At 37.5% G+C, this 26,003-nt stretch overlaps 1 protein-coding gene across 3 annotated transcripts in view; it reads right to left on the bottom strand.

Annotated features, from left to right (window-relative positions):
- Positions 1-3,163: 3,163 nt before the first annotated feature.
- The window catches only part of CACUL1 (CDK2 associated cullin domain 1), a 66,700-nt gene continuing 43,860 nt past the window's right edge, over positions 3,164-26,003 (bottom strand). Inside the window, exons 4-9 of one of the 3 annotated variants that reach the window (XM_061190699.1) lie at positions 24,249-24,344; positions 21,761-21,863; positions 19,682-19,771; positions 15,905-16,043; positions 8,817-8,860; positions 8,281-8,404 (exon numbers count right to left, since the gene is read on the bottom strand). In XM_061190699.1, the coding sequence (XP_061046682.1) occupies positions 8,364-8,404; positions 8,817-8,860; positions 15,905-16,043; positions 19,682-19,771; positions 21,761-21,863; positions 24,249-24,344 (513 nt within the window). In that variant the 3' untranslated portion in view covers positions 8,281-8,363. Of the gene's footprint in view, positions 8,405-8,816; positions 8,861-15,904; positions 16,044-18,747; positions 18,993-19,681; positions 19,772-21,760; positions 21,864-24,248; positions 24,345-26,003 lie in introns of those variants that run through there. The other 2 variants (XM_061190612.1, XM_061190788.1) reach the window with 2 other exon arrangements.

The following is a 26,003-nucleotide window of genomic DNA, read 5'->3' as shown; positions in this document are numbered from 1 at the left end:
CATTTGTTAACAATAAAAATACCACACACGCAATTATTGAGCCAGAACAAGTTAGTGACAGTGAGAAAGATGGAAATTTATTATAAGGATTTCAACAAACACTTTTTTTAAGACTAGTAGATGGAACTGAAAACTGAGTACTGCTTTTCAGAAAGCAGAGTCATCTGGATCCACAGATCTTAATGAAGTGGCTTTTTCAGCTACAATAGCCATTAAAAACTCGCATTAAAATAAACTTACCTTAGAATCAGACATTAAGTTGTTTTTATCATTAAGGGTTAAAACTAGGAGTTTCAAAAATAATGAAGCATTTTTAATCATATGGCTCTCACTAAACTTTTCAAAAAAAGTAAAAGGTTGTTTTTTTACCACAATACACACAAAAAATATTTTAAAACATTTTCACCTCATCTTTTTTCTTTTCTATTTTTTGTCTTACATGTATTAGTATAGTGCACAGACACTAATTTAAAAATATATATGTATATACAAATACTGGGGGTGGTGTTCTACATAGTGCAGTCAGGTGACTGGTTTACACAGGGTTCTGTTTTCAGACCATTGCTTACATTCTTAGAACAAACTTCTCCCACCTCAGGAAAATATAAACTGCATCATCTTCTAGTTTTTATAACATTTTTCCATTTTTAGTCCATCTGGAATTTCTTTTTGGCAAATAGTGTGACTGAATTTTCTCCAGTTATATCAGCACCTTTTACTGAATAATCCATCATGATCAGAATCATTTCAAAAAGCCACCTTTAACGTACTAAAAATTCTTAAAAGCATTTGAGTCTTTCTATTTTAAATGATCTTCTATTAATTTGTCTATTTTTATACCAGTGTAAAAATTTAATTGTAATTAAAAAAATGTTTTCTTGGTACAGCAAGTTCCTCTTCTTTCCCCCCCTTTCGATGAAGACTTTATTTTCTCATCAGCTTATACTTCCATATGAATTTTTAATTTATATTTAAAATACTTTTGGCATTTGGATTGGCTTTGTGCTGAATTTAGATATTAACTCAAGAACTGACATGTTTACCATGGTCAAAATGTTCCTATTCTCAAATGCTTATAAGCCCATGTTCCTCTCCATTCTCACTCCCCTCTACCCCACCCCCAAGGAAACCACGATCTTGAATGTTAATAATTCTCTTTCTTTTCTCTACAGTTTTACTACTTATGAATCCCTAAACAATATAGGCTGACTGGACTCTTCCGACTTGCTTCTTTTTAACTCAACATGATTTCTGAGACTCAGCCACGTTGATGCACAAAGCTCTACGCTGCACTTAGGGTTCCACAGAATCCCACTGCACACATATACTTCATCTATTCATTTTACTGTAGATGGACAGCTGGCTCTCTCTTTCCCTCCTTTTTGGTTATTGCAAATAATGCTGTTGTGACCATTCCTGGGCATGTTTCCTGGGTATATACACCTGACATGAGTTTCTCTAAAAGCAGAAATCTTGGGCTATAAGATACACCTGTTCAACTTCACTAGACAATGCTGTTTTCCAAAGTGGTAGTACTGACTTACACCAAGAGTAGCAGATGAAAGCTCCTGTTGTCATAATCTCTCCAATTTTTGGTATTTTCTGACTTTTTTCCCCCGTTTATTTTTTTATTGTAGTTAATTTTCAATGTTGCATTACTTCTGATGTACAGCAAAGTGATTCAGATATATATATATAATATATATATTATATATATATACTTGTTCATGTTCTTTTCCATTATGGTTTATTATAGGATAATGAATATAGTTCCCTGTGCTACACACTAGGACCTTGTTGTTTATCTATTTTATATATAGTAGTTTGTATCTGCTAATCCCAAACTCCTAGTTTATCCCTCCCTACTTTTCTGACTTTTTAACTGTTGCCAATTTGGTGACTAGGAAATGGTATTATATTTATGGTTTCAATGTGCGTTTCCTGTTTACTAATAAGGTTGGACATCTTTTCATGTTTATGGGCCATTTCTGTTTCTTCTTCTGTGATATGCCTACTTGTGTTTTTTTTTTTTGCCTATTTCTCTCCTGAGTTCTTGCTTTGTTACTGATATGCATTCTGGTGCTTTTTAACAGTTATGTATACATCGTGATTATCTGTATCTTATTCCAGTTTGGGCTTATTTTTTCACTCTGTGGCATGTTTGGTAAACAAAAGTACTTACTATCAATGCAGCTAAATTATTTATCTTTTAACTCATGGTTTGCACTTTCTATCCTCCCTTCCCCAAAGTCATAAAAATATTCTTCTGTATCATCTTCTAAGTTTTATAGTTTTAACTTTAATCCAGTAAATCTTTAATCCACTTGGGACTGACTTCTGTGCCTGGTGCAAGGCTGAAGTCCAATTCATTTCTTTCCTTTGTGAAGAATTACTGAAGCCCCATTTATTAAATAATCCATCCTCCTCCCCACTGCTCTGCAATGACTACCTTTAAAAAAATTAGGTTCTTGCACGTGAGTGGGTCAGTTTCCGAGCTCTTTATTCCTGTCCATTCATCTACTTATAACCTCTGCGCCAACTCCACAGTGTTTTAATCACTCACAGTATTTTACAGTAAGTTTTATACTCTGGTAGTGCTAGCTCCCCTCACACTTCACCTTTTTTAGGAATATCGTGGATATCCTTGGTCCTTTGCTCTTCCATTTATATGTTAGGATCAGCTTGTTAAGTACCATTGGGATTTTTTGCTGGAATTACTTTAATCTATTAACAAATTTGGAGAAAGAGTTGAGACCTAGATGATCTTCTTACCCATCACAGTCTCTCCATTTATTTAGGTCAACAAAGGTGCTTTTTTAAAATTATCATTTTCTCATTAAAAGGCTTATATACCTTTTATTAAGATTTTTAGGTACTTTATGACTTTTTCATTCCTACTGTAAATTCTATTTAATAACATTAAAAAAATTTAAAGCCATTACTGCTTGTGGCTGCTGCATGAAAATGTAATTAACATTTGGATATTGATTTTGTTCCAGCAACCTTGATAAACTCATAAGTCTTCTAATTTGCCTTGTAGATATTTTGGATTTTCACAGATAATCTGATCATACAACATTAATCTGTTAATAGATGAGTCACATTAATTGATTTCCTAACATTAACAAATCTGCATTCCTGAGATAAATCCAATTTGGTCATCATTGATCATCATCATCACCACACACACACACACACACACACACACACAGAGTTTTTTTTAATCACTGGTACAGAGGTGAAGATGGACACTCATCCTGAGGGCTAACTGACCGTGGTAGAATACTGAGTGTCGCTATCATTTATGAGGCATCATGAATGTACTGTAAGCAAAACCATATATTCTATATTAAAATAAAGTTCTAATAAACCAGGTATCAACATAACAAGGCCAAGGACATCTGTACAAGATTTATTTCATTAACCACAATGTTTTAGAGTGATGGTATGCACCCTAATACAGAAGGAGTGATTCAAAATCCATCAAGAGTTAAAGGTCAGAGCCAAAGTCAGTGGCTTTGAATCCCCGGTCAATAAGAGTTTCATCCACCATTTTGTTTTTCTTGGATTAATAAAAGAGTTGACGTACAGAACACCCTGTTCTAAGCTCCACTATGCTTTCCAACAAACAAGGACCACCAGGGACTAGACTTCATTGCTTCATCCTTGCTCTGGCTACGCTGGTGGGTGGCAAAAGCCTCTTGTCTGCATTTGGCCTCCCGTTTATTCTTAAGCATTCCTGTCTCCAGCCACAGCTCCCCACAACATCACGTCTGAATTGCATGGCTGTAACATTGACAAACAGGACTAATGAGAGCAATTCAATTGCCATCTGTTTAACAAAACATACCCTTCTAAGAGAATATCCAGTCTTACTGCATTTAGTACATAGTCACAACATTGAAATGACATGTGAGAATCAATACAAAATATTTATTTTTTTTTCAAACCACAGAATTCACCCCAGAGCCACACCATAAATTTCCCAGAATTGTAAGCCATTAACATTGCATTTCTAAACAATGCAATCCAACCAGAAATGAAGATAACTTCCAATCAGCAGGGGTACAATATATACTAGGGTCCTAGAAGAATGTACCTCTGATTAGCATTTTCTTTAATTCTCCCACAGCCACTCCACCAACATAAGTAGAAACAGTATATGTACTTGTGCCACTTGGCTCTGGAAAGAGGTTCAAAATAGGGTCTTGGCCAGTGGAGGTGGCAAAGTGTCAATGACTTAGTTAATAAACAGTGGGGACAGAAGAGGAATCATTTCTTTTGGAAAGAACAAGGGTCCTTTCATATATCTTGGTGGCCAGAAACTGGGGCAAATTTCAACAAGGTAATGAAAATAATAGGAAAGCCATTTCTCCACAAACTCCTATGACCTCTATTTTAACTTCTGATAAACATGAGCTTCAACTTATGCAATCTTATTGAAAACAGTAATCACAACCAAAAAGGTCCTTATAAACCTCTTCTAGGTGTCAGTCAAGGGATTCATACTCTGATCTTAAATTTTCAAGTCCCCTTAAGAGGCCTAAACCTGGTTTAAAGTAAACATAATACTCTGAAGCTCAAAGAGACACCATAAAAAAAAAAAAAAAAAAAAAAGAAAAAGAAAAAGAAAGAAACCCAAAACATCGAAACAATGACTGGATAGCTCATGTAGGGGTTCTGTTTTGCTTTTTAATTGTAAAGTTTTTTTAATATCTCAGATTAGTGTATATTCATAAAACAATGTTATCTAATAATAGCTGCTTTATTAGACAACTGAATTTTAGCTCAAGGGCAATGCCTCTTGCATAATAATCATGGAAATAATAAACTGCAATAAAACAGAAGAAACATAGAAGAAAATAGAGCTAGTCTCAATGAGAAGATGACAAAATCTGGAAGGGTTACCCTGGGAGATTAAACAGGCTTATTTAAATACTATGATACAAGTGCTCCTGTTCACTTTTTAACTCCAGAAACCAATCGTGTTTGTCAGATCACCGTTACCTTTGCTAGTACATGGGCACAGACCACCACTCTGAAGTTCTCCTTTTGTGCTGAAAAACTTTCAAATCCCTTGTTCGGTCAGTACAGAATATTGCGAGGTGATGCATGTGCAAACTCTTCCTGAGGAATTCTTTATGTGTGCAAATTTGCAACCTGACAGAAAGCACGGCATGTAGCACGGGGAGTGACAGCTTTATGGGGCTGTAGTGCTGGAGATGCACGTGCGGTGTTCACAACCACTGGGCATCCAGTCTTCCACAATCTCACTTACTCACAAATTGGCTTTCATCCCATGCCCCCAAAGAAAGGGAGGGGAACCTCCTCAAACTTGCAAAAGGGACAGGAAAAAAAAGTAACTTTTCCACAAAATTTAATAATGCACAACTCATGCACCCAGGTTTTTGTTTCTTCTCACTAACTCTACCTAAGAACTAGTAGATTAAGAATCACGACACCAGGTTTTGCTCTCTGCCCCACAGAAAACAAAGCAGTCGGGTTAGGGTGCAGCTGTGACAACAGAGGATATGAGATGACACTGTTACTGAAGCTTAAGGCCAACCTTGAAAATAAGCACCGTCTCTCAAAACGACAATCATCTACTGACGTTACGTGTCATCATTCCAAGGTGAGTGAACTGGCTTTCTTTGGAGGGTCTGGTTTCAGGCTGCACACACACTCTAGTCAGTATGGCCAAACCAACTGCATGTGTTGACTCATGAGACAATCAACCTGCTTTACAATGTTCTGCCTTCGATGGTTTGGACCCCACAAAAAGCCAGTGTTTAACTGGAGTGCAGAAACTACATACTGGACTGGCAAGAAGAATACAAGTAAACACGAGAAGAAAATACTTTTAGGCAAACAGTGCTTAGTCAATACAAAATGGAGGCAAATCTTATTCCCCTCATGTTGCAAACTAAGAATTTTGTTAAGAATCCCAATTTAATAAGCAAGGTCAACAACGATTTAAAGGAATAGTTTCTTCATACTGCAATGTACCTCAAGGGGCCAAAATGAGTAAGAAGCAGGTCGAATGCACTGGGAGAATGTGTATATTCTTTCTACAGTGCCTTCCAATCACAGCTTTGTGCCACTAAGCCCTCACCCACAGCAAGCTGCAGCCACTGTGCAAAAATGTACAGAGAAACTAACTTCTGCAAACTTTACTCTGCCCACTTTGTTAACACATACGTAATAATAAAAAGAAGACAATATAAAATATCTCTCCATTAACTTAATAATGCAAAAAGTATCCAAAAATTTTAATGCCTATCCACATCCTAATACAATGCTTTTAGAGGGAAAGTTCCGTTGTTGGCCAAAGAATACTCCCTTCCCAGAAAAAGCATTTGGGTATATTACTAGGATACTGAAGAATTCACCCACATTTAAAGAAACATTCCAATTTCATTCCTTTCAGAAACATTATTAAAACTGCTCAAGAGTTCAGTTGCAGGTGTTATTTATAAGCCTGCAGCAAGCATTCCATTAAGTAAAATTGAACTTCTTGATAAAATTGAATTCTTCCTTGATATCAGAATGTTACTGGTGTAGCAAGTCAAACTGTACAGGGCACAGTGAGAGCCTGTATATATTCTTACAGTAATTCAGTGTTTCTCAATATAACCCAAGATGCTCACAGAGTGAAATGAGCCCAATTCAAAGTCCTCCTCAAAATCCACCAACCCTGGTTGATAAGTACTTAAAAAAATAAATCTGATGACCTTACTTTTACTTCTCTGAATACTCACGTTACAAAGGACTTCTTCTATAACATGACTGACTTGCTCCTAACACTTCAAACTCGCCCCCCAGCCTGCTCCCCCAAAAAAGGACCAAGTGAATTGGCAGAGACAACTCTATGAACAACCTGCAAATCAGAAGCGTGATGGTCGGTACCCCTGATGTGTCTTCTTTTTTTGCCCCTAGTCCTCTGAAGAGGTAAATATTAGTCTAACATAGCTGACACAGCCAAAGAGAGTCAAGCACATGCTCAATTTAGATTTAAGCAAAACTGAGAAGAAAAATGTTTTTCCCTTACCGCATCTTTCTATTTTACTCTGCCTTTCAAAAACAACTTAGAATAAGCTTCAGAGTCTTTTACAAGGAACTAAGTAGCACTGTGGGTGTATGGAAACAGAAAATATAGCTTGGCCACAGGGGAAGGGGGCCTTAAAACAGCAGTGCTACTTTTTCTCTATTATACTCGAATATGATGTTTTAAAAGATGCAGACTGCAAACTTTTTTTAAGTACTTATCTCACCCATAAAAATGAAATCAATCAGGAATCCCACACCATTGACTATGTTTGAATTTAATTACCATATCTGCTTCCTAGAGCATCACAGGAATCAGCTTTTACCACTGGGTAATTCTCAACAATATTAAAAAGGGAGCGTTAGTGCTAAAGTACCGGCCAGCCCTAAACTAGCGTAATGCCAACACTCCAGCAGCCGCTGAGAGCATGTTAAGTGACGGAGGGAATGGAAATGGTCTACGAGACTTGGTCCCCAACATTAACATGAACAAGCCACGGTGAGGCAGGAGGAAATCTGACCAACGTGCAACATGTTTCTATTTTCCCACTTATTTAGCATCCTGCTATGAAGTCACACCTGACATCTTGGCAAGTTAGTCTGTAATACCATCAACTTTTTCAGGAAGCATTTGTGAGTTTGACAACTTGGTCACAGAGCTGCAAAGTGCACAAAGCTCAAGGCACAGAGTAGAAAAGAGTTGTGAACTGATGGTGCGGGCGGGGGGTGGGGGGAGAAGTTACACTGGAAGCAGAGTTAGCATCTTCCTGTAAGAAGACTTTCTAATGCTAAACAAAGACCAACTCTTTTAAAGGGGTTTGTTTTGGTTAGGGGTGAAAAATACTGTATTGTAATGATCTGCTTGATTTTAAAGCAAAAGATATCTTGCTGTGTGAAACCAATATGCCAAAGTGCCAAGTCCGCAAATGAACAAAACAAGTGCTTTAAAAATAAAAATAAAAAAGATTCTTCTGCTCTTATATTTTTGGAGGAAGCTGCTGACTTTGGCTGTTGGATCTCACTTAGCAAGGGTCACTCTTCATGACGCTTGTTCCTCACGGAATCTGTAGATAAAGTCATTAGAAGATTGTCCCATTTCAAAATCATCCCCAAGTCTAGCAGCAACTGTTTTGTTTTTGTTTGTTAGTTTTTTGTTTTTTAAAATTACAAACCAAGGTAAGAACTCCAACATCCTCTTCCAAGAACAGCTTGGTGACAGAGCTCCTGAGTGTCTGCAGGACCCCGCTGTGCTCTGAATACAGTCTCTGCAGCTCCAGTGTGTCCTCTTTTCAGGAAGGAAAGTACATTCAATACATTCACTATCTGTACCCTCTGGAACTTGCACATGCTGATGAGCTGTCTGAAAAAAACATTGTTAAAGTATCAACAGCAGACAGCATTTGATAATGGTAGGAATCTGTTTATTTGACACATATTTCTCACCCCTCTCCCAATCCCCCAAAAGGAGATCAGAGAAAACCTCAAAACCATGTGGTTTTGAATCAAGTGAAAGGGGACCAAATCATCAGGAGCTGAGTCTGGGCCCTTATCTCATTCTAGTGGAGACTAAAGAACTGGCAGCCTCTTGACAGCTGCCTGAAAACTGCCACCAGCAACTGGGCTTCAGAGCTGCCACAGCTTACAGAACAGTCTGACCCTGACCGCACACAGTGCCCTTGGAGACCACAACCAAGAACACTGGATATCATTACAGCCAGTGGCTGCCTTACATCACAAAACCATCAAGGATGGTAAGGAACATCATTACTTACTATAAGCCAACTCATCCCCAGCTCTCTTCCGGGACTGGTCACCTCTGGGGATTAAAAAAAAGAAGAGGGAGTCAACAGAACTGACTGACAGCTTCACACAACAAAGTAGGAGAAATGAATTGGCGTAATTGACAATGGAAGTAGAGCAGGTTATTTCAATTCTAACAACTTATTTTAAAACAGACATTAAACTTAAGCAGTAGCTGAGTCATTTATAATGACTATTCTTAGCTAAAAGGCGCTATCTTTTAAATATAGAAAGCTATTAAATGAAGGAAGGACTATCTCTAAAGATGGTTTACCCTGGGTCCTAGAAATCGATTGACTAAAACATCTTTGAAGACAAATCTGGCTCTACTATCGACATCCCTGGTGACCTGCATATAACAGGGCAAATTTCAAATATGGAATAGAAAGATTCAAAATCTTCCACTAAAAGCCGTATTACGGGACCAAAAGCTGCTTAAAGCTTTGAAAAATCTCAGAATCTTAATGGACATGAATACCCTTCTTGCAGACAGAAGAACGTGAACCTTTACAGAGAATAACCAGTTCTTCTTGAACACCCACAGAAGTTCTAGTTCTACTTTAAAGATAATAAAATACAGGTATGATTAAGTCCTATGCTGTCTGTAAATCCTATTTTTGTCTCTCCAGCTTCTCAGACAAATGACTAAAATGCTTAAATAAAGAGTAATAATAACCAATCCACTAGCTTTTTCTTCCCTGGTCTCTTAGCAACATTTACACAGTTGACCTCTTCCTTCCTGAAACACTCCAAGCTCTGCCCAACACTCTGTCCTTGGCCACTTTTTCTTCTCCATGTAAAATTCTCCTTCGTCTAGGACAGCAGTCATACCAGTCCTGTGACTTGAAATATGATCCATATGCCAATGGCTCCCAGATTTCTATCTCCAGCTCTGACTTCCTCCTGACACTTCGGACCTGTAGGTCCAACTGCCTCACAGCCACTGTCACTTGGATGACTTGCATGTACTGCACGTTTACCATGGCCAGAATGCACTCCATCCCCACTCCTTCCTCAGACTTCCTCAATAAATCACACCACCACCCGTCCAATTACTCAGGCCAAAATCCTAGCTTATCCTTGATTCCTCTCTTTCCCTCACTCTGGAGCATTCTGTCCCAGCACATAATCCAAAACCAACCACTCCTCAGCCCCACGGCTACAATCCCAATCCAAACCACTATCATCTCTCCCCTACACCACTGCAAGAGTCTTAGTATTAGTCCAGACAAGAGCCAGAGCAATCTTATGTAAAAGCATACATAAGATTATTTCATGCCTCTGATTAAAGCCCTTCAGTGGCTTTCCATCATAGTTAAAAAAAATCAATGCAAATTCATTTTCCCAGGGCTTCCCTGGTGGTGCAGTGGTTAAGAATCCGCCTGCCAATGCAGGGGACATGAGTTCGAGCCCTGGTCCGGGAAGACCCCACATGCCGCGGAGCAACTAAGCCTGTGCGCCACAACTACTGAGCCTGTGCTCTAGAGCCTGTGAGCCACAACTACTGAAGCCCGCGTACCTAGAGCCCATGCTCCGCAACAAGAGAAGCCACTGCAATGAGAAGCCCGCGCACCTCAGGGAAGAGTAGCCCCCGCTCGCCGGAACTAGAGAAAGCCCACGCGCAGCAACGAAGACCCAATGCAGCCAAAAATAAATAAATAAAATAAATAAATTTATATATATATATATAAAAAATTCATTTTCCCAGTCCTGTGAGATATGGCTCCTGCCTACCTCTCCAAGCTCATTTTCTACCCCTGTTCATTATACTTCAGCCACTCTGGCTCTCTTTCTGTCCCTTGGACATGTTAGCACTTCTGCACTTACTACTTTCTCTGCCTGCAACACTCTTCCCCCGAGTTAGCCACATGGCTATCGCCTTACCGTTTAGCTGGAATTCTCCTCCTCAGGGGCATTACATCACCAAGTTAGCTGGGACAGCCCCTCGTGCATGCCTTGGTCACTCACTCTCTATCCCATACTCTGTTTCATTTTCTGCCTAGCACTTATTATTACTTGAAATAATCTGTTTACATGTTTGTTACTTATCTCCCAACAGCAGAGCATAAGCTCCACAAAAACAGGAACTCTGCCTGTCTTGTTCACCCAGTACCTAGAGCAGCGTCTAGCACATAGTAGAAAATACAAAATATTTGCTGAATTAACAAGTAAGTAAATAATTCATAAATAGCCTCTACAGACGGATTAAAATGCAGCCCAAGTAATTATTTCATACTTTTGTGTAATCCTCCAGTTACCAAAGCTTCCCACTTTCTTTCTCTGGTTACACTCAAGACCAGGACAGAAACCTCTTGCTGAGCTGGGTGAGGAGTCTTAAGGACCGGCAGGAAGAGGACACACCGAAGGGTCTCTGCAGGGTTTTTCTCTAGGCTGAGCATTTAGAGAAAAACTTAGCACAAACTAGCTTTAAACAGCCTAAAGAGCCCTAAACAGATCCACCTTAATACTGCTTTTAAACACCTCTATTGTTAACACAGTATCTGGCCAAAGCCCGCTGAGAGTCTTACACTAGTATCATCACAGTAGCATTCACCAAATATCCTGAAACAAGTAAGCTAATGCCGAGCTAAAAAGGAAGATACAGGATGGATCTTGTATCTGGAACCTCAACTTCTACAGACAGCCTTCATTCCCACCCCCCAAAATTTTTTTTTAAATGGAACATGCAAAATTAACAGGAGAAAAATGCAGATGTGAAAACAACAGGAGGCACAAAGAATGTAAATGTGGTGTATGCATGCGAGAGGCTGCCAGAGATATTACCTAATAATGCCACAAGTCTAGAAAGCTATAAGCTGCCCTCAAAACCAGACCCCTGCCACTAAATGAAAAAGTCCCAATCCTGCAGTGACTCTCTCAGCTAAAAGACCAATAATACTCCTAACAAGGTTCTATTTTGTTCCAGAAATCCAGGTGACAATCACTCAGCAAGAACATTTTACTTGCCTTTAAAAGCTATTTGGTATATCCTTTGAAGAGGCCCATAGGCTGGTTTGAATGAGGATGCTCCATCTGAGGGCCTGCATGCTAGAAGTTCCCAAATGAGCTTATCTTCCATAATGTAATCTTTGACAACAAACACCAACCTGTCCTTCCCCCAATAAGCAATTCAATTATGCAGGTAACACATAAAAAGAAAATATTGCTCTTAGCTTGTATGTTACTTCTAGCTTTGAAATAACTCCACGCTATATTTCCACGAACCTAAAGATGTTTCACATCAACTCCAGCCCAAACAAGAATCTGTCCATTAACTGCAAAAGAGGATATATTTGACAATATTCACATATTATTTCAAAACATTTCAAAGACTTTCTCTGTGCCATCCACATTAAAGCTGTGTGCTGCCTACTCCCTACATCACATAAATGGAACACAGCCTCAAATAAAAAAATAGTTTACAAAGCTGAACAGGAATCATGTGATTGGCTAGACACAAACCATAAAATGACTGCTCATATCAGGATAGCCAGTAACAGAATTTTTGTTAGATAGCTTAGACTATATTTTTGCATCAGTGGACATCATTTCTTCCAAAACAATCCTAGCCAAATAATGATCAAAGGCAGCATCAAGTCTGGCAGGGCAGAATATGGAAGGTCCATACACAAGTGCTGGAAGCACAGGCAAAATGTCTTCAGCTGCTAAGTATATGGTGCAGGCACACCCTTTCTGACCAGTCTGAGCTAGCCCAGCATGAGTCCAGAATGTCAGGTAAAGCGGGGCCTACTCTATGCAAAGCACCCATCAGAATAAGTCATGAGGCAGCCTTTAATCCTCACAGTAAATGTATAATAATTTGTTAGCTTAATTCTAGAAATGGCTCAATTCAGTTTGTAAAATAAAACATTTTAATTTTATCAAGTTTTGGAATACTAGCATTTAAATTTCATATGAAAGAATTCCACTAAGAGAAACAAAAATTCACATTTACACCAAAAATCCAAGGCATTTCCCTGAATATGACCAACTTGGCCTTGTCAGAAGAGTGCTAGGCTAGTCCTTCAAAGGCAATGTTAAATGAGACTATTTATGGAGTCAGTCATCCCAAGCAACTACACACCAAACAGCCCTGCAACCCTGTTCTCTTATTCCAGTTCCAAAATTAGGATTACAAAAATATCTCTGGATATGTTTAAATAGTTCCACACACGCTTCTGGAAGGTGAATTCAAGGTGTTCAGAGAAATCTACAAGAGCTATCTTCCTACACTGCTTCACAGAAATAAAAGTTTTCAGAAGGCTGTTTATTTGTTAAAGGCATCAGTAAGCTCATCTCTAAAATTAAAAGCAAACATTCAAATAAAACATGAAAAAAAGCATAAAAGACTTCAAAATTATGGTGAGCCTAGGAAAAAACATAAGAGGTATACTCAGTTTATTCTGCATTTATTTAAAAACATTTAAGGAAAAACTTTTAACTATAATTCAAAATACATAAGCCATACAGAAAAAAACCTGATAAAGTTAGCTACATAAAGTAAAAAACTTCTGCATGACTTCAAATAAAACAAAAAACCACCATAAGTGAAGTCAAAAGAAACTGAGAAAAATAATTCTTATCTTGGGCAAACAATCAATCTCCTCACTATAGAAAGAGCTCCTAGAAACCAAGAAAAGAAGACTAACAATCAAATAGAAAAATGAGAAAACCAGAACAGTTTACTGGAAAAGAAATACAAACATACGAAAATATGCTCAGCCACACTCATATAATAAGAGAAATGCAAACGAAACCAACTCTGACTAATTATTTTTCACCTGCCAGATTGGCAAAAATTCAAAGTGTAACAACATACTCCATAGGCAAGGCCATGAAGAACAGGCACTTTTAAACTTTGCTAGTGGATATGCAAAATGGCACAATCCCCTATGGAGGGCAATTTGGCAATTTAATCAAAATTACCGCTGCATTTACTCTTGACCCAGCAATCTAACTTAAGGGAGTTACTCTCCAAACATACTGACAACAGGTACAAAGTTACGCATGCAGCACTCTCTGTAACAGCAGAAGACTGGAAATAATTCAGGTTGCCGTCTACGGGGGACGGGTTAAATAAGTTATAGTACATCTACACAATGGAATGTGTAAGAAAGGAATAAAAATAAGAATATATACTGCGTTCGCTTATATCTGTATATAAAATAAGCACTGGAGGGAATCATAAGTCACTAATAAAAACAGTTGCCTAAAGGCTGGGAGCAGACAAGGAGACAGGTGGGAATAAAACTTCTCAGTATGTACTTTTTATACCTTTTGGAAAAAACCCTATAAATAAATATATCAGCTCTTCAAAAATGAACAAGTAAAATTACTATAACATTAAATGGCCTCATTCGGTGTATGAAAATAATTGTTAGAAATACTACAATTGATGTCAGGAGACCCCTGACCACCGGACATCGGGGAGAGAAGTCAGCTGTTTACATGCAGAATCTCCCACTGGCCTTTCCTTGCCATAGGAAAGGCAGGGTTAGCAGGCCTGTCTACACAGCTTCCCTATGAGGGCTGACTGAGCCTTTCCAGTGTGAGCTGCCAGTGAGGGGGGTAATCACCCATGGATTACTCAGTGCCCCCTCTACCACATGAATAAAGATGCCACCAGGACAAAAAGGGAATAAATGCCAATCCATGGGCCAACAGAGAACAAATTATCTGCTTTCTTTCCTAACCTGTGCTGAAATCAGAAACTTAGGAACAGTGATCTTGATCAAGGCTGGTATTCTGAGATTGAGCATGGCCTCAGAGTCTATGAAAGACAGTGTCCATCCTCTGCCCCAGCCAGATAAGTGAGTCAATACCCAACCCACTCCTTGTGGTGACAACTATGCCTCAGTGAGGAACCCAGGTGTCTTCCTTTCCACAACTTTCTTCCTTTAATGCGAGGGATTCAAATAAGAGAAGATAAGTAAAAGTGCTAAGTAGAGGGCCAGGATTATGAAAATATAAAGTACTACTTATTCCAATAAAGATATTAAAAAAACAAAAAAACAAAAACAAAAACAAACAAACAAACAAAAGTACTACTGTACCCTTTAATGATTTGGTGACAGAACAGGGTGCTTTCCCATAGGGAATCACAAAATTTTTACATAATTTTGGTTGAAAATATGCACTTTGAAAGATTTTCTGGGATAAAGCCATGATACTGAATTGCAAATTTTAGAAAAATTAGCAAAGTGTTTATATCAAAATCAAGGGAGGGTGGACTTCCCTGGTGGCACAGTGGTTAAGAATTCGCCTGACAATGCAGGGGACATGGGTTCGATCCCTGGTCCGGGAAGATCCCACATGCCGCGGAGCAACTAAGCCCGTGCGCCACAACTACTGAAGCCTGCGCGCTTAGAGCCCGTACTCCACAACAAGAGAAGCCACTGCAATGAGAAGCCTGCACTCTGCAACAAAGAGTAGTCCCCGCTTGCTACAACTAGAGAAAGCCCGCACGCAGCAACGAAGACCCAACGCAGCCAAAAATAAAAAAATAAAAAATAAACAGGAGAAAATTAAAAAAAAAAAAAAAAATCAAGGGAGGCAAATTTTGTGGACACATGTAAGTGATAACCTACTTTTTAAGAAGAAACAGCTAGAATTTAGGGGAAAAATGGAAATATGAAAAACAGAATCTGAAGGCTCTTTACCAGTTTAGTTACAATATCATTTGTTAGTTTAGTCATAAAATCATTTGCTAGTTTAGTCATAAATGTACATTATAACCGATCATAAAATTTCTACAAGGTTTTTCCAAATATTCAAAACTAGTGTAAGTGGATCAAAGTTGGAAGAGCTCTTTGGAGGCTGCCCAGCCTAACTGCCCGCCCAATGAGAAATCCCTTCTTCAAACTCCATTTAAGTGAAGACCAGCTCCCATAAAGTCAAAACCCAGCTTCAGCACTTCCACAGAAGGGAGCTCACCACCTCTCCCAGCAACACCACCTTGACTCTCGCACAGCCGTCTCCCATTCTAAGAATGCTGGCATCCCTCCCCTGCCAAGCCAAAGGAAATGGACATATTTTGTCACAAAAGGAAAAGAAAACTTGCCTTGCAAAACCATTCTGTATAAGTTCTCTTTGAAGTTTCTGATCTTGAGCAGCATATTCAGAAAGTTCAGACTCCACCGCACGAGGGAGAATGTTTGGAATAAATTTAGAAAATAGAGTCGGAGCCATCTGAACCCACTCTGTGAGGGAAGGAAAAGATTCATTAAGGAGACCGTATAGACAAATTAAATTAAATAGGAAAGGGAAAGTTTTCTTCCCAAAGAACAAGATTATGTATTAAACCAAACTTAAAATGGGGATAAAAACTAGTGCAACCCCTTCTGATAAAGAGGTTAAGTTTCCTTTCTAAATAGAATTTACAGAAAGTGGATATTTTTATATTTTTTATGATTTAACAACATTAACAAAAATCCCTAGAGAATTTTTGAAGGAACCTTATCAAAAATTCTAAATATGGAAGAAAACATGAATGAAATAACCAAAGAATTCTGAGCAGGAGGGAACTTGGAGGGAAGGGATTTGGTGGAAATACTTAGCCCTATAAAGCATTAATTAAAACAATACACTGGCCTAGGAATAGAATAGTACATGTGGTAGTAAGCAGACATATAAAAAAAGTACCACAAAAATGCGGAGGGAGATGGGAGAGATAACTGGTAAGTACTTTTAAAATATAAACCTACTTTGACTCATATTAAATTATAGCAAATTATATATAACAGTGAAAGAAAACAGAATTAAATGGTTATCAAATTAAGGAAAAGATAAAAGATCAACAGAATAATCTACAGAAAAATAAACATTCATTCATCAAAATAAAAAGACAAAGAGAAGTCTAAGGAAAATATCTGCATCAGACATGACAAAGATAAATTAGTATCTTTATTATAAAGCGTTTTAACAGATCAGATACTCTTCCCCTACTCAGTGAACACTAAATATAAATACTGCCTATCTCTATGCCCTTTGGATTCTTTTAATCGAGCCCTTTCAAATTTTCCCTTTTGGAAAACATCTTGGCTGTGTGTGTGTGTATATATATATATATATATATATATATATATATATATATATATATCTCAAAACCCATAAAATGTCAATGCTCTATGTAATCCAGCATGCTCATTTTAAAAACTGTAATCTAAGTAAATAATTCTAAATCTGAAAAAAACACATTTAATGCTATGCAATGCTGGGTCATTGGCAAGTTAAAAAAAAAAAAAAAGCCCAAAAGAATAGCTAAATTAAAGATGGGCGAAAAAACAAAACAAAACAAAAAAACCAATACCACAAACACCACCAAGGCCAATCCACTCACCCTCTGTACAAACTCATGTCAAAATGTTCTCAATAGTGTCCCTCCTTCAAGCTCAGTTCAAATATGGCTTTAGAAAGAGTCTCAATTCAGTGCCCTGGGGAACCACTAACCCATCAGTCAGAGTTGGCAAGGAGTCAAACCAGTCTGACATTTTGTGGAACTCCAGGCAATCATTAAAATAAAGATAAAGAAACAATGAAAAGTGTGTGTATTAAATGAAGAAGTGCAGGATGGGATGATGGGAACTATTCCTAGCCTGAGCTTCTAAAGACTAGGTAGAAACACATCTAAATAAGAGATGTTATCAGAATCTCCAAGGATTAGGGCCCAGGAATCTACCGTTTAACAAACTTTTTTGGGTGATTCAGATGCATTCATTATATAAAAATCAGCACTTAAGAACTACTGCAACGAAAGAAACTTTTACATTTAAAATTCAACTTTTAAAATATTTGAACCTTAATCTGTCAGGTGAATAAATCTGCTTTAACAAACTAGGAACACAATGGGTACGGGCAAGACAAGTAAACGTCAAAATATGTTTGACAGTATCTTAGAAAATAGCTAGGACAGCAAAAGGTTAGTCTGTGATAAAATTCACCTTTTCAAAAGGACAGTTCTCAAATACAGAATTCTCCTCACAAGTAGTATGAAACCTATTACAAGAGCTCAAACCTGGATAAAAATAGCATTTAGATAAAGAAGTATCTATAAGTTTTTCTACCCTTAGTGACTGGTTTTATTCTGCAATTTTGTTACTTATGATAAAAGCCAGAGCTGATAAAGCTGCCCACTTGGGAGGGAGAATTTAGAAATCTGTCATATTGTATTTGGATGTCTTCCAAAAGAAAAAGAAAAAAATCATTCATAGCCCAGCACTAAAAGAAAAACTCATGAGCTATTTTCATCACATTTAGTAAAATGAAATTCAAAATTCTAAGAAACTGGAAAAAGAAATATATCAGTTTATTGGACACATGCAATATTTTTGCTACTTTATATAATTACTTTATAGGAATAATTTGTCTAAAAATTATGACGAATAGAGCAAGAACTGATCCAAATTTAAGTAACATTACATTTGACTACTCTAGAAGTCACTAACTGCTGAAAGTAGCCTGAGAAAGATGGTGCTTCTGGGCATCACAGTCTACCCCTAGTATCAGTTTTTAATTGGTTTCCATTTTAGCAAGCTAAATTCTGATACATCTTTTAAATTAAGTAAGTAAACTATCCAGACATCAATTAATTAAAATAAAATAACCACTGGACCCAAATGAATAGTAGTAACAACAGTTAATATTAGCATGCTCATTACATTATCAGGTACTATGTTAAGCTCTTTAGATCACGTTTTATTTCATTCAATCTCCAAATGACAAAAGAATTTCATAAAAAGATAATTGCTGTCAAAAAAGCAAACCTTAAGTTTCTACATTGAAAAACGATTTTCTACCCTGAACTTCTGCAATCTCTCTCCTATGGACATTTTTTAATTGGCTAGACAACTGTATGATAAGTTTGCGGGTCTGGGTTAAAAACAGAAAGAAACATACAAAAGCATCTTGAGAGTCCTTTAAATTCACAATGTTTTTTTAAAATTTATTTATTTATTTATTTATTTTTGGCTGCCTTGGGTCTTCACTGCTGTGCGCGGGCTTTTCTCTAGTTGCGTCGAGCGGGGGCTACTCTTCATTGCGGTGCGTGGGCTTCTCATTGCGGTGGCTTCTCTTGTTGCGGAGCACAGGCTCTAGGTGCGTGGGCTTCAGTAGTTGTGGCATGAGGGCTCAGTAGTTGTGGCTCGCGGGCTCTAGAACGCAGGCTCAGTAGTTGTGGCACAAGGGCCCAGTTGCTCTGCGGCATGTGGGATCTTCCCGGACCAGGGCTTGAACCCGTGTCCCCTGCATTGGCAGGCGGATTCCCAACCATTGCGCCACCAGGGAAGTCCCACAATGTTTTTATTATAAGACAGATACATTAAGATAATTTACAAACCATGCCTTTGAATACAGTGATCTTTGATTTTTGGTTCTGCTATTCTGACTATCTTTCTCCTCAAACTATCCTTATGAAATGACTGTAACTTTACCAGCACTTCTAGATTCCTTGTAAGTTATATAACAGGCCTAACGAGACGGAGTTGTGAATGTATATGCCCGTGCATATTTGCAGTATGGGGCAGAAGTGAAGAAGAACCTCACAACAAAAAAAGAGATTAAAGCCAGACATAAGATTCTACTTTATCTAAAGTGTCTCCTACAAACTATTTCTTGTATTCCCCAAACTAGTTGGTTTTCACTAGCGTAGAAAGATTTCCAAGTGAGGTCCTGAGTTTACATTTCACAATGATGAGTATCTACTCAATTTTTTTGCTATAACAAATCCAAATACCATTAGGCCTCAGAAAACACAAAGAAACACTATCCTCTCGCAGATAGGGCTGGAAGTGCCATAAACAAACAAACAAGTCCAACCCCTAAAGAAATGATGAATGTTTACCTGGTCTGAGAGTGTACAGGCCTTTCACAATATTTGCCATAGTTGAAGGTGTGACCTGAAATGGTGTTGACTGGGCTTCTAAAAGTAAAGCTGAAATAGAGAGAAAATGGGTTATAAAAATGATACAACACTTTATTGATTGTCAAGGTTTCACTTTCTATCACTATTTCTCCCAAAGACTGAAGGGTAAACAAGGGCAAGAAAAGAACAACCCAAGAGGGCAAACCAAGTATTTGTAAAGATTTTTTTTTTTAATCCAGTGCAGTAGAGCTCAATTTAACAAGTAGATATGTGCGTATCTGTTGAACCACTAACGGAAATGATTCAATTGATGGAGGTTCTGAAAATAAGTAAAGCTTTCTAAAAGCAACAGTATTCATGGTACTTAGTGAGTGAGCTATAAATACTTCCCATTAAGTTCACGATTCAAAAGATTTACATTTGGGGAATGAAATATTCTCTAACTCCCTCCATCATTTCCCTTTCCCCCAAATCACCCATATATGAAGCTCTTGGAATTTTTCTGAAAGACATGTTATTAGTAATTCTGGTAACTGAGATCAGAGTCAGAAACTCACTTTCCCAAATGTTACAACTGAAGGTACTTTTCCTTACTAAAGGTAAAGGCAAGACATCACACTGTCTAACCATGTGACCCTGACTAAACATGACAACAGAGTCAGTTTTCTTTTAGGTTATCTATGGTCACACAAAAATCTTATTAAAATATGTTAAATGGATACAAATACTTCCTCTAGACAAAACATATACAAACGAACTCCATCATTTAATGAATATGACAGATACTACTGACTCAAAACGGCTTATTTTTAATTCATCTCTCACAGACCTGTAATTTACTAACCAAATACCCATGAAACTTGGCATAATTTTCATCTAAGCCAGCTTGTAAAATTATATAAGTTGTTTTCTTCTATCCCCAGCTTTTTAAAAATGGAAACACCATCTCACTTGGCCAACAATGATTTCTGTAGTTTCAAACATGCCATGTGAGTTACATCTGCAATGCTAGGCATTGCAGAAAAATTTAAAATGTCATGTTTAAAAATTGAAATTCTAAATTTTAGGTTCTTAGGGGCTCTTCTACTCAAGGTTCTCTCTAATTTCAACATGTACCCCAAACCCAGGGTCTATCTCTATTAATCCATCTTCCTCCTACTTTCTGACCGATCGTTTGGTTTTCAGTAAGTGTTGTTTCCACCAACTCTTCATGTTCAATCACACATTCATTATGTGGTCAAATATATACATTTGCAAACAACTTCTACATAACTATAACCACCTATGTCAAATTTGATAGCTATAAGGAAATGATAAATTCACAGGTTAAGTTATACATAAAATGTATATAAATTAATTTGGGATGAATTAACTGAAAAATAATCATATTCAGTAACAAAAGGTAAGGTTAAGAAGGTATAACATTTCACTAAAATCCTCTCCACTTAAAATTCGTTGCAGGAAAAGTCTTTAAAAGTAAAATTTTCTAGTTGAACTCCCCTTTTAAGGAAAAGAAAATGGGAATTTGAGGGAGAAGTAGCTTGAGAGAGGGAAGAAAATACTTATTGAGCATTTAACAGGTGCTAGGTACTTTACATATGTTTAATTCTCATACGCTTTATTTAATTTAGGATTTACTTTCTCACAAGCTTAATTGTCATCTACCTTTTTTTTTAGTACAAATAAGGAAACTGAGAGGATACTGTGCTACCATTTCAAAGATATTAACATTACACTCCTTCTAGAATTACCAGTAACAAAGTTATGGGTGAACTCCTTAATATTTCCCCCAATGTCAGAGAAAAAAAAAAGGCAGCAAGTATCATGCCAGATATGAAGGCACTGTCCAATGACCTGGCTGCTCCCAGCTCACTGGGTGATCTTCAAGTCACACTTTCAATTCCTCAGTGTCTCTCTCTATAGAATTGGGCTTTATGATCGCTGTAAGATTCAGAAGACATCAACATTGGGGTTTAGATGCCAATGCTCTTCGATTCAAAAAAAAAACCCCAGAAACACTGCTAGTGTTATGCCATCCCTATAAGTTTAATTACTTACGCATTAGGCTGTAAATGTGCTTTTCTGCAACATGTTCCGTAAACAGCTTAATAAGGTCATCTTTTAAGTCTCTGTTAAGCTTGGTTTCGATGTAAAACTTATTCTGAAAAAGAAAATAAGCTATTTTTCAGTGCATCAATTAGAGAGAAATGATTAGTCTAATGAACTGAAGCACTAAAAAATAATTTTAGGAAACAATTCATAAAGGCATCAATTAAAACATAAAAACCCAACATCAGAAAACAAAAGCCCTGCCACTATTAGTTATAGTCTTCCTAGTATGGGGTTAAAAGCACATCAAGATAAAATGCTATAAATCATACAAAAGAACATGGGAAGATACTCAACATTAACTAGACAGGGACGCAATGGACCATATTGTATGACAGGCACTTAATATGCCCTTTTAAATGACTACATCATCATCTAAAGGCAACACCAGGAAACACTAGTGAAAGGTACCCTATTTATCAATGATCTAGGCTGAAAGCATGCAGTGGGCATGCACTGGTTGACTCCCCTACATTTCACTTTAATGATTAGTCTAAGTCATTCAGCTTATGGCATTCCTTAGGGATGGATGGTCTTTGGTTCAAAGGTAGACAAGTGATCCAAGGTAACCCAATCAGACTAAGGGAAACCTAGGCTTGAGTAAAAATCATCTTACAACCATGAGGAGAACAAGATGAAACAGATGTGTAAAGCAAGGAGACAAAAAAACCCTGAGACTTTGGTAACATTGTTGAACCACGGATTCAACCAACCCGGAAACTGCTGTATTTCTGGAGTTTTATTACAAGAGATAATACCTTTCTCATTTACAAATCACTTTGAATCAGGTTTTCTGTTTCTTGCAGCCAAAAGCATCCTAATTAGAATGATTGGCAAATCAAAAAGATCGAATTTGTTCATGTTTAAATGTTAACTCAATGTACAGGAGTGGAAAATACAAAGAGGAATGAATGTCAATAAGTTGCTCACTGATTCTCTCAATTCTTAACATGTTTTTTTCTCTCTAAAAAAAATCATAAGGGACTTCCCTGGTGGTGCAGTGGTTAAGAATCCGCCTGCCAATGCAGGGGACACAGGTTCATTTCCTGGTCTGCGAAGATTCCACATGCCGTAGAGCAACTAAGCCCATGAACCACAACTACTGAGCCCACGTGCTGCAAATACTGAAGCCCACGTGCTGCAAATACTGAAGCCCGCGTGCCTAGAGCCCGTGCTCCACAACAAGAGAAGCCACTGCAATGAGAAGCCCGCGCACCACAATGAAGAGTAGCCCCCTCTCGCCGCAACTAGAGAAAGTCCACGCGCAGCAATGAAGACCCAATGCAGCCAAAAAAAAAAAAATTATAAAACATGCACATAATTACAAAATAAAACCATGCAAAAGGGTATGCAATAAAAAGGAGTCTCCCACAGCAGACTTTCTGTCCCATTCCCAAAGGTCCCATTCTACACTGCAAAAACTTTTGTATATTCTTTCTAAAATGTTCTTACATTTTTTTGGATATGCTTTTTTTCCCTCTAAAATGAAGAAGAAAACACTTGCTAATGAAGAAATATAACACACACTGCTTTACATCTTGCTTTTTCACCTAACATTGTATGTTGAAAAGATTCTGTCCAAAATAACATACAGACATGTCATTATTTTTAACTACGTATTTTTCTACTGTAAATATCCTCCATAAATTATTTAAATAGTAGTCTCCCACTGATAACACAGATTCCTCCCAATGTTCTGTTTTTTTCAGTAAAGCATATCTTATGGAGAATAAATCATTTTGAAGATTGGTATTATACACATAGTTTATCTCTAGGCTACAGAATGTAGGATCAACCTAAACAACCCATTCCCTAATCTAATCAACAAAGAGAAAGTGGGACAATGGTTTCTAAGGGCTCTTCCGTTCAATAGGAACACTAACATTAAGATCCTATAGCTTTATATATTTAAAAGGCGGGGGTGGGGGACAGGGCTGGGACACCTCAACAAAGTCAACAGACTACAAGACGTACTCACGGCATAATTCTCCAAGCGAAAGAGATTATCAGAATGAAAGCAAACTTTACTGTTCTACTTTTTATGGAGTTACTTCCTTGGCATTTATTATACATCATGTTTTTAGATACATGTCTTAACTCTCTACTTTCTGAAGGTAAGAAATCTTTCTGATATATCTTTATTTTCCAAGCACAGCATCTTCCATATGGCAGAAACAAAATAAATGTTAATTGGGTGACTGCTGATTATTAATGCCTAATTGTCTGTTTCAGCAATGGTACTTATGAAATTTTAAAACAGTGAAAGGCTAAATAAGTCTTCTATGCCAACACTATCAACATTACTGAATTAGATTAATTTCCATTTCTAACATAAAACATAGTAAAAGAAAAATAGAATATGCTTAACTTTCTGCATCTATCTGCACTTAGACCAATAAACCGAGGTATCTGGAAAGGGGAAACAGCTCTAACTTACCATATATATGAAAAGAGGCACAATGCTCTGCAATGCTCCCATATACTGTCCAAGAGCTATATTAAATCTTTCAATATAGAGATCTGGAGGGCTGGCCTGTGAAAAAGAACATAAATGTGATCATTCCAGGAAACCAGAAGATCTTCCGGCACAATCTAAAATGCAGACTTAGAACTCAATCAAAGTTCACACTGAAATTCACAATAAAGAAAAAGAGGAGGCTTATATCCTGAAGTTTAGTTAAGATTTCTAGCTCTATTCCAATATCTGCTATGCAAAACTGAGGTTTGATTTAGCTGCCTTTAAAATGTGTGTAGCCTTACCATGTCAGTTAAAAGGCTTGCTCTGTTAACAAGTAAAAAAGTGAATTTACACTTAAGATAAATGATATGATTTTTTAAATCACCACTAAACTGTAGACATTTACTATGGGACTCAAACTATATTTGGGCTTGCAATAGGGGGGGAAATTCAAGGAAGTGATATAGGCTTAATATACTATGAGAATGGCTGTTGATATGTTAGAATTACCTTAGGCACAGTAATATTCTAAGTTGATACTAACTTGGTTGTACCACTCCTGTAGCTAACCAATTATAAACCTATTGGCTAGAAAGCAGGACTCAAAATGGTCCATATACATCTGCAGCTCTGGAGAGCAGTTAAACTAATATAATACATGACCGGCATTTAACTCACTGTTACCAAATACCATGTCATAAAGCCATCAAAAGAGAACACTTCCAATTTAACTGCACATCGTGGAATGAATGTGAATGTGTGTGTCCCCACACACAAATCCATATGTTAAAACCCTAACCAGTGCAGCTCTATTTAGAGTAAGGAAGTAATTAATACTAAATGAGGTCATAGGAGTAGAGCCCTTATCCTACAGGATTAGTGTCCTTATGAGAAAAGACACCAAGGGGCTCATTCTTTTCCCCTGCCTCTCCCTCCCCTCCCCCAAAGCACACTCAGAGGAAAGGCCATGTGAGCACACTGCAAGAGGATGGCTGTCGACAAGCCAGGAAGAGAGCTCTCATCAGGAACCAAATCAGCTGGCACCTTAATCTTGGACTTCCCAGCCTCCAGAATGGTGAGAAATAAATTTCCGTTGCTTAAACCACTCAGTCTGTAGTATTTTGTTATGGCAGCCCAAGCAGACTAAGACACTGTGGTTTACAAAAACGTATCCATGTACTATTTCATTTTATTCTCTAAAGCTAAATTAATTAAGTACCATTCTAATGTTGAAGAAACACACAAATGGGCAAGAATTTGCCTAAAATTAGAATGACAGATCCAGGTCTTCCAGCTATGAACTCATTCCTGGGCCAGGGAGTTGGGGGAATGGGCATGGCACAAAACATCACACAAACAAAACTGATTCCACACAAGGGCTAACGCATGACAGTCTCCTCATCTGACAACCACATCATATACACAAAGTCCAGCTTTCAAACAAGTATACAAAGAAACACCACGTTGAAAGACTCCTAAATATTAAATTTAAACACTGAAATTATAAAACCATTTCAGCTAAGCTGTTTTAGAAATGTCCAAGTAGTCCAATAATATTTTAAAATAAAATTTAATTCATTTTTTTCAGTTCTACTTAGAAGCTTAGATATGTGCAGCAAGCTGTCCTTACTTCTAATTCATCTTTCATTACTGAGTTCTTACATACAGGTTTGGTGCACATTTGGTGCTTTTTTTTTTTTAACATTTATTTTTCTTAGTCCTCCTACTGCAATA

Source organism: Eubalaena glacialis, chromosome 1 (assembly GCF_028564815.1).
Source record: "Eubalaena glacialis isolate mEubGla1 chromosome 1, mEubGla1.1.hap2.+ XY, whole genome shotgun sequence".
In the NCBI taxonomy this organism is placed as follows: domain Eukaryota; kingdom Metazoa; phylum Chordata; class Mammalia; order Artiodactyla; family Balaenidae; genus Eubalaena; species Eubalaena glacialis.
Note: the sequence above shows the minus strand (reverse complement) of the source record. Positions and strands in the feature narration are given on the sequence as shown.